This window comes from Pongo abelii, chromosome X, assembly GCF_028885655.2.
Source record: "Pongo abelii isolate AG06213 chromosome X, NHGRI_mPonAbe1-v2.0_pri, whole genome shotgun sequence".
NCBI classification, from domain to species: domain Eukaryota; kingdom Metazoa; phylum Chordata; class Mammalia; order Primates; family Hominidae; genus Pongo; species Pongo abelii.
The window spans coordinates 142,501,869-142,511,917 of record NC_072008.2 but is presented as its reverse complement, the minus strand read 5'-3'; the positions used below and the strand labels follow the sequence as shown (position 1 = coordinate 142,511,917).

The window sequence follows — 10,049 nt, the reverse complement described above, 5'->3', positions numbered from 1 at the left end:
ATTTATTGCTCCAAGCAGTAATATATTCTCTCAATACAAGATTCAAAAGATACAAAGAGGTATAGGGTGAAAAGTAAATATCTCTTCTTCCTTTGCCCCCAGACACCCAGTTACCCTTCCTGAAGGCAACCACTGATACCAGTTGCTTGTGTATCCTTCCGGAATGTTCCTCCTTTACTTATTTCTATCCAAGGACAAATGTGAGCAGCACACCTGACTGGGAAGCCACAGAAGGCAAAGCTGGCGAAATTCGTCTTCATTGATCACTCTGTTGCCTTTGGGTGGCCCTTTTTGCACTCCATCCCTCTACTGTTCTGCTCACCCCAATCTGGCCTTTCCTTCCTAGAGAGAACCACCAGCTTTCAACAGTTTCTGTTCTGTTTTATTCCTCAAGACCCTGCTTGCTATTCCTTGAAGGGCTGTATTGGCTGAAAAATTCATCCTTACTAAGGAATTTATGGGTGTCTGTGGATTGATGACCCACCCTTTTCACAAAACATGTTTACATTTTAATAAGAGCTTCAATCAAAAGTGTGAGTTGAATAATGGGGATCTCAGGTGCTTTGTCATGACAGGCCAACAGGGCAGAGTATTTTTCCAAAATGTATGACCTTGTGGCTCTTCCTAACTACTTCCTCTGTGGGTTTCAGGCCAACTGGGCATCCTGAAACTTTGACCACCTGAAATTGTTTGGCTCCCACAGCAGGGAAGTAAGGATCCTGGTCTTGATTTTTATTTTTTTAAGGATGTGTACACTTAAAGCTTTTAAAACAAAATTTCCAATGCTGTAGAAATTTCTCCTCTAATGTATCATAACGATAGCCTAAAATCTTATCCAAAAAAGAAATAACTATAACGACAAATAGGAGAATTATTCTGACTTTAATATTTATCAAATGTTATTCTTCCCCTTACAAAATAATAATTAAAATAGAAGGTTGGAGCAAATTGTTTCACAAATTCAACATTTTCCCCAATCAGGGGTTGGGAGGAGGCAAGTATCTCTACTGGGATTTATTGAAAAATTCTGTTTGTGAATGGAATTCATTTTGGGATTTTTGTTTTGCTTTTTATTTTTTTTTTTTAATTTCCATAGGTTTTGGTGGAACAGGTAGTATTTGGTTACATGAGTACATTACTTAGTGGTGATTTGTGAGATTTTGGTGCACCCATCACCCGAGCAAGTATACACTTGGAATTCATTTTTATTTCCACAGGTATTATATTCTTTTTACATAATTAGGCACAGCTTCACAACTCAAGGAGAGGAACAGTAAGGATCTTTGTCAAAGTCATCTGCAGTAAAGAAAAAAAAGAAAATTTTCAGCTGCGGCATCAGGGACTTTGCACATAGTAGAAGCATAAGAAAATTTTATCAAATGAAGGAAAAAATAAAGCAATTAGAAGAGAATGGAAGGATACGGTGCTTTCTTTGGACTGTTTTATATAAAATCTGGGGTGAATTAATTCATCCTGACAGCACTGTTTGGACAACCAGTGCATATGTTCTTCCTACATTGTGAATAAGAGGCAGCATTATTGACATTAACCTTAACCTAGGAGAGGATATTTATGCACAAACCTTGGAGGCCTTCAAGAGAAGATGACATAAAATGTGAACATACACATTTATATCCCTTACGGATTTGATATTCTTGCACTGAAAGTCTGGCTATTTCTCAAGCTTGAGAATGCTTGGTGGTACAGAGGGCATGATTTTTCACTCTCTGCTAATAGAATCAAGCTTCTGGCTGCCACTAGTACAATGGAAGGACCCAGATTACAGTTTCAGAACCTGTGGCAGGTCTACCTGCCCCACTGGCTCAGTTCCTCTCAACTGATGAGCACTTTAATGTTGGTTTTCCAGGTCGATTGCTTGGTAAGAGAACATCAATATCCTGGATATGGTATTTGCTACTGATCCTCTGAAGCAAAATATGTACACATTGGGCTGTATATTTGCTAATTAAATAGTTCCCAGGGACATCAAGAAATCCAATGCTAAATAACCCTCTTGAAAAATGTTATTTCCCAACCAGCCCCAACTATTATCTACTAAGGAGCTTCCACAACCTATGCCTTGTCTATGTCATGGCACCCCAGTGACTTTATATGAGCACCAAGACATATCCACAGGTTAGTTGGCCAGAGTTTGATAAATGCCTGTGGCCAGAGAAAGGTTTTTCTCATGTGCATCACTAGCTTTCCCACACAAAGATGGGAGACTGAGATACTATACACTAGTCAACCAGCCTAAACTGGAAAATAGCGTTGCCCCATACATGGTCCTGAAACTGGCAGGCACTTAAGAGATTATCCATTCTAGTCCCCTCATATTAAAGGTAGAAAGAATGTAGCTCCAAGCAGAGAAGTGATGTGCTCAAGGTCACAGAGTGACTGACAGAGCTGGAACCTGAACCAAAGCCTTCCAACTCCAAGTCTGATGCTTTTTTAACCCACCATGCTGCTTCCAGATTGCCTTCAGCCCTTGGACATAGAACTGGTTTTTGGAGCCAACATAAAGAAAAATACTAGCGAATGAGGCAGTTCTACCTGCAGCACTGAGAAGGCAGGAGAATGACTACAGCCAGGCCACCAAAGTGTGTGTGAACTGGAGTATACCCTGGTCTTAAAGAAAGGCAACCAAAGACCACTGCACTATCATCTAACTAGAAGCACACAATGCAGAATCATCACAGTGTCAACCTGAAGTTCTTAAGTTCTTGCTCACTTTGCCTTTCTCTTTACTTTAAGCCTGTAGGCCAATCCTTTTCCTACACTTTCTCTTTTTACATAATTAGGTACAAGACCCCATTCCCAACTGAACATCTGTCTCAGCTTAGGAATATGGCTTCCTATGGAAGAAGCTCAGCATCTAAGAGTGATGTGTATCTCTGTTTTCTTGATAGGACTAGCCCTGAGAGCCGGAAGACCTGAATTCTGGCCCCAGTTCTGCTGGATGGCTGAAGGCTGAATGACTGGCCCCAGTTCTACTGGATGGTAAGGATGGGCTCAGTAACTGTCAATAAGGCATTTTCCTTTTCTCTGATTGAGGTTCCTCCACTGTAAGATGAAGGGATTGGACTAGACAATGTCTAAGGTTCCTTCTGGTTTTAACGGTCTGTGACAATTGTTTTTAATTACTCATGAATTTTCTAATCTCTCATCTCTTCTTTCCTCTATTAGTCTAATAACACATTCATGCTTACTAAATTTACTAGGCACAGAAACACCTATACACACTTCTGTACATGTTTCTATGCTTCTATACACACTTTCTCAGCCAAGAATGAGTCAAGGTATACACATGCACATGTGCATTTAGTTTTGAAGAGGAAGTATCATCCAAGACCCAGTATGTGGTCTCACGTTAAATCAATATCTCTGGAATATAAATGTAGACAACACAGCCTTTTTTTCTTACCATTTGGAAAGCTTATTTCTGAAGGTGTGCCTTGTGCAGAGCCTAAAGATTTGAAAGTGGAGCTAGTTGCAGTTGACTTGAGAGATGGTGTCAACAGTTTGTGCTCAAAGATTTTCTTTAGTCCCTCCTGTTTATATCCAACGTTTATCTGACACCGGCTGCTCCCATCTGAAATGATACCAAGAAAAGTTAAAAATATAAAACTCATGAAATTCTATACTTAAAGTAGTGAATTGTATGGCATATAAATTACACTTCAATAATCTGGTTTAAAAATACAAAGCTTAGGCCAGGCGCGGTGGCTCATGCCTGTAATCCCAGCACTTTGGGAGGCCCAGGCGGGCGGATCACCTGAGGTCAGGAGCTCGAGACCAGCCTGACCAACATAGAGAAACCTGGTCTCTACTAAAAAATACAAAATTAGCCGGGCATGGTGGTGCATGCCTGTAATCCCAGCTACTCGGGAGGCTGAGGCAGGAGAATCGCTTGAACCCGGGAGGCGGAAGTTGCGGTGAGCCGAGATCGCGCCATTACACTCCAGCCTGGGCAACAAGAGCGAAACTCTGTCTCAAAAACAAACAAACAAAAAAAACAAAGCTTGATGCACAGTGTTCATTCTGAGTACCAGAAGGAGTCAGCTTTTCTATGAAGTTGTAATAAGTAGGTTTGTACTGTAATGTGTGGTATAGGAAGAGACAATTCACATACCAAGGATGCCTGCTTTTCCCAGAACACAAGGACCAGCAAGTTGCTGATATGGCCAGCATAAAGTGTGGAATGGAGGGAATCTCAGTGCTACTTGTAGAATCTTAGAGTTCAAGTGCTGCCTTCACTAAAGAAAATGGATTAGGCTTTGTATTGAGACTGAGAGAAGCTGCCTGAATTGAATGGAAGATCCTTTTGATACATAGAACAGCAGTTTGCCTGCACTGGAAACATTCTCAAGGGAAGCACCAGTGCTAAGAGGCAACATCTGAGTTCACTACATCCCCCAGTTTCGTGGGCCATCAGTACACTTGTGCAGCCCACTGGCCAGGCATCTTAGGAATGTTTATAAGTTCTCTCCATCTCCACCACCACTCCTTGCTTCCTACATCCACTCAACCCACTGTTGGCTACCAGCCAGAAGCCCCTGAGACCCAGTGCCTGGAACACAGTAGGCACGCATTCAGTGTTCTTTTAATTGAATTGAGACTGATGTGGACAGTGAGGGTAAGCAATCCAGGGAATCTGGGCCAAAACAAAAGCATCCCTAGTTTAAAATATGGCCCAAGTCACATTCTTCACTTGACTTCATTCATCTCAGCTCAAAAGCACAAATCATTTTTATGACATGGAAACAGCCTGTGTTTTGATGCTGATATGTTGTAAGTACTCAAGTTAGGAGATAAATTAATCTGATCAGTTTTGTAAAACACGTAAAATTCAAAACTTCATCCAAACTGACATCTTACCAGAAGAATTATCCAATCGCAACCACCCACAACAGAGGTGTATCTGCCACTGCTCCCGCACACTCTCCTTCATCACACAGTGAAACACAAAAATGAAGAATCCTAAGCCAGGAGAAGAAGGTCAGTCTTTTTCGGTTTCTTTCACCAGCTGTCACCAATGCTCTGACTCAGGCCTGCTCCTGTCATGAGAGATACTACTTTCAAGGAACCCCAGGGCCATTACTGGCTTTCTGATCTTGTCTTTGTAGACTCCCTCCCAAAGGCAAAAATGTCTATATCAAGACTTCATGTCAACCACTGTTTTGCCCCTGGGCTGCTGTTCATCCTAGAGTGTGAGAGGTAAGGTAGCCCCTCTCTGAGATTGCTCTCAATGATCCCCACATCCTGGCATTGATATCCTTGTGTAGTTTACTTCCACATTGTACCAATAGAATATAGCAGAAGGGATGGCATGTCACTTCCAAGGTTAGGTTATAAAAGAGCGAGCCCTCTCTCATCACTCTGAAGGAAGCCAAGTATTTTGTCCTGAGGACATCCTGGCATCCCTGTGGAGAGGCCCACATGGTGAGGAACTGAGGCTTCCAGTCCACGATCATGTGGATGAGCCTTCCTGCAAGCACATTCCCCAGCCCCAGTCAAGTTTTCAGATCACTGCAGGCCCAGATGACAGCTTGACTACAACTTCACGACAGTCCCTGAGTCAGAAACACCCAGCTAAGCTGTTCCTGAATTCCTGATCCTCAGACACTGTGTGAGATAATAAATTTTTGTTGTTTTAGGCTGGTAACAATTGTTAATGTGTTATATAGCAATAAATAACTATTACACATGCTTTTTGGCATAATGACACCATGTGGAAACCATGGATTTGACCCTCAACTTCTAATGCCAGCCCTGATTTTGTCCTGCAAGGGGGAGGGAGGAGCTGAAAGTCTTTGCCAGCAGTGCTGGCCATTTCTCGTTCCCACCCTCTAAAATATGTCCTTGGAAGATAAAAATATGACTTAAGATTATCTTGGCCAGGCGTGGTGTCTCATGCCTGTAATCCCAGCATTTTGGGAAGCAGAGGCAGGTGGATCACTTGAAGCCAGTAGTTCAAGACCAACTTGGTCAACATAGAGAAACCCTGTCTCTATTAAAAATACAAAAATTAGCTGGGTGTGGTGGCACATGTCTGTAATCCCATCTACTTGAGAGGCTGAGAATCACTTGAACCCGGGAGGCGGAGGTTGCAGTGAGTCAGAATCAAGCCACTACACTCCAGCCTGGGTGATAGAGCAAGACTCTGTCTTAAAAAAAAAAATTATCTTGATTGCAAATTCCCTGGAGGACCAATTAGATTTCCTGCAGTTGGGGGTAGGACTGGCAGAAATAACTCCTGTCAATAGCCTGACTTATATTTATGGTCCATTACAAAAAGTCTTTATCCACAAAATCTTTCCAGATGCCTCAAACTGAAACTCATTTTTCCCGCTTCTGAACTCTCATAACATTTTGTTTCTTGTATTATTTGCTATATGTAGCCATATAATTATTCATCTATTTCCCATTTCTCCACCTAGCTGTTGAGTCTTTGAGGGCCGAGATATGTTTCCTTTTCATATTTATGTCATTTTGCCCTTTCTCTTTAATACACTAAGTGCTGCAGCTCAATAAATGTATGTTGCTTTGAACTCCAAGACACTTGATACACAAACTCGCCATCCATCTACAACAGTGATAACTGCTTGAGCCTCAATATATTTATTTTGATCCAAGTGCAGTTTGGAAACCTTTATTCTCTATACAGGTTCAACTTGCCTCTACATTGGGCGGTTGTCCTGAAGGTAAATGATTAGTATCAAAGAGGTCTTAACCCATTGTAAACTGAGCACCAGTCTATTGTAAATGTCCCAAAGCAAATTTCAGCTAGAGCACTACTGGAAGTAAAGAATCTTGATTGAGGCGAGTGACAGTCTCCTGCCATATTCTGTCCTTGTTTGACCATACCTCCCACCAGCACCGTGTTCAGTTTGGGAGGATTTGTTTTAAGAGGAAGATGACAAACAGAAGTATTCAAGTATACAGTGAAGAAGGATAGTGAAGAAAAGCTGAAAGAGTTGGGATATTGCAACTAGATTAAAAAAAAAAACTTGGAGTGGAAAACATAGGGTGAGAAGAGATGCTTACTTAGCCACAGACCTGAAAGGGCTGTCATGAAAAGGACAAATTAGGCTTGTATCTGTACAGTTGCCCGGTTAGAACCAGGAGCAATGGAAGAAAGTTTCAGAGCAACTATGTACTACAAATCACAGCTAGTGTTTATTTAGCAATTAGTATATGACAGGCATTGTACTATTAGTCTCATTTTTACAGTTGAGGGAACTCAGAGTCCAAGAAGTCTAGTAAACTTGACCCAGGTCACAGAGCTAACATTGAGCTGGCAGCACCAGTTCTGAATGCAGGCAGTCTGACTATAGAACACAAGGGCTTAACTACTGTACTATACTAGCCTCAGGTAAGGAAAACTGGTACCACATCAGAGCTTACAAGAAGTTAAATGCTTTGCTTACAGAATGGTGAGCTCTTAGTCCCTGGAAAGTTTCAGGCAGAGGCAAGTGACTTCCTGTCACTCGATGGGAAGTTTGATTGGGAAGATCTTGGCTCCCTAGCCCCAGCCCTGAGACTCGGATTCCAGGTGGGAGGCAGCAATCTGGAGGCTAAATGGAATGGCATGTCTCGCTAACTCTCCCAAGGGCTTTATCTCCATGTGTAACCAAACAACTGTGGGGATGAATTCAGCAGTGTTCGCTGTTTTTCTGAGCAGCAGCCACCTGGAAGGCGGTGCAGCACCCTGAGGAGAGCAAACCACAGTCTTAGAGCAGGCAAAACTCCTCCAACTTCAGCATGTACAAGGGGTGACAGTGACATCAAGCACCTATTACTACTCTGATTTCTTGCATGGAGTTTAGTTTTCAGACTTAAAAGGTTATTCTGTGAATTCCAATGAGCTGCCTGCCAACTCTCCCCCTCTGCCTGACAGCTTTCCTTTTCCTTCCCATAACAGATTGATCTGCTTACTCACTAGGAAAACACAGGCATGAGGGAAGATGTCAGGTTTTTGTCACCTGCATTTTTATTTGTGCATTCCTCCTTCACAAATAGCTCATCATGAGCATGATTTTTTCCCACTTGACCACAGGTCACCCCCATCCCCTTCAGCCAGTATTGCAAGCTTGTCATTTGTCTTTGAAATGACTACTTTGTTCACTTGTTCCACCGTTTGTTTTGGAGGTTATTCGGGTTGTATGTGTGTGTGTGTGTCTTGAATTTGAAACTCTGAGCTCTGAAAACTCCCTTGCTACAAGATGGCACATGCTATCTTGCAGTCATTTTAGGCAAGACTGGCAAGACTTTGTGCTTGATGGACATAAGGCATATCGGACAGACAGAGACAGCTTGGCTCTTTTGGTGCTGGATCTATGGGACTTTGATTTTAGTTTTCAAGAAATACCCAATTAGAACACTTATATACTGTTGGTGGGAATGTAAATTAGTTTTGCCACTGTGGAAAGCAGTTTGAAGATTTCTCAAAGAAATTAAAACAGAGCTACTATTTGACTCAGCAATCCCATTATTGGGTATATATCCAGAAGAAAACAGATCACTCTGCCAAAAAGACACATGCACCCTTATGTTCATTGCAACAATATTCACAATAGCAAAGACATGGAATCAAACTAGGTGCCCATTAAATGTGGATTGGATAAAGAAAGTGTCTACATAGCCACCATGGAATACTACACAGCTATAAAAAAAGAATGAGATCATGTCATTTGCAGCAGCATGGATGCAGCTAGGGGCTATTACGCTAAGTGAATTAATGAAGGAACAGAAAACCAAGTACTGCATGTTCTCACTTAAAAGTGAAAGCTAAACATTGGGTACACATGGACATAAAGATGGCAACAGTAGACAACTGGGGACTATTAGGGGGAGAAGAGGGAAAAAAGTAAGGGTTAAAAAGCTAACTATTGGGTACTATGCTTACTACCTGGATGATGGGATCATTCATACCCCAAGCCTCAACATGACATGATATACCCAGCTAACAAACCTGCACATTTACCCCCTGAATCTGAAATAAAAGTTGAAAAGAAAAGAAATATCCTATTAAATTCTGCTTCTACCCATGCAGGCTCCTTCCTTAGATGCTACTTTCCACCATAAGAGTGGTTTTGAAAACACCCCTGCCCCTCCTTTTTAAGCTCGAAATTGCCTAGCTTTCTTGATCTTTTGCCAGCTTTCCTTTAACCTCTCTTTCCACAGAGTGAGTACATTTCTCCTCAGAATCACTGAGCCAAAGAGAAGCCTGGAGTTACCACTGTGGATGAAGTCTTCACAGGCACCTGGGTTCTAAACCGTTTCCGTGGACATTCTACACCATGACTGGTTAGTTCTTGAGGTTAGAGCATCAGGTTAGAATACTGTAGTGTGGGCCAGACAGTTCTATCCAGAGAAAAAGTGTAGAACCATCACCAGGGCCTCAGTCCTACACTAGAATACAACCTTCAATTCTACACTAGAATTCAACCAAGTGCCAGTAGCCTCAAAGGGAACCAAGCAAGGGTGGTATTGAGAGCTTCTAAAAATTCCATTCCTACTACCAGAGGCAATAAAAATGGCATGTGAAGGAAGAACAACACATTTCGTGACTTCTTACATTCCAATTAGAACATGGCTGTATATGGTTGGCAGGATCTGGTGGGACAAAAAGTTTCCATTGATCCACCTCATTGCTCTAAAATAAGATGGTTTCTTGAGTCCTAAAACATAAATGCAAAAACCATGCCTTCTGCTACATTGCTTCCCACCCACCCCCAACTCCGCAGCACTTTGCAAGTGCCTGTCATATAATAACTGCATGTCAATTTATTTTTCTCAGGGTTCCTCAAGGATTAACAATGACCACAATAAAAGGTTCAGAGATTTTTAAGACACTACATTAAAACAAGTTTTTAAAGGCATTTTTTTTTCGTAATAGAGCTTTTACCATGCTGATGTATACAGTGCTATTCCAAGAAAGGGGGAATGTAATTTGCCACATTTCCCAAAGTTATTTGACCATAGAACTTTTTCCTTGTGGGAGCATCCCATGGTACCATCAGTGGGCTTCAGTATGGAAAATAAGG

The 10,049-nt window shown here is 41.8% G+C and overlaps 1 protein-coding gene across 1 annotated transcript in view; it reads right to left on the bottom strand.

Annotated features, from left to right (window-relative positions):
- Positions 1-862: 862 nt before the first annotated feature.
- Positions 863-10,049, bottom strand: part of ADGRG4 (adhesion G protein-coupled receptor G4) — a 121,430-nt gene continuing 112,243 nt past the window's right edge. Inside the window, exons 24-26 of the mRNA XM_002832161.3 lie at positions 4,879-4,980; positions 3,425-3,592; positions 863-1,296 (exon numbers count right to left, since the gene is read on the bottom strand). Coding sequence (XP_002832207.3) covers positions 1,259-1,296; positions 3,425-3,592; positions 4,879-4,980 — 308 coding nt within the window. The 3' untranslated portion in view covers positions 863-1,258. The remainder of the gene's footprint in view (positions 1,297-3,424; positions 3,593-4,878; positions 4,981-10,049) is intronic.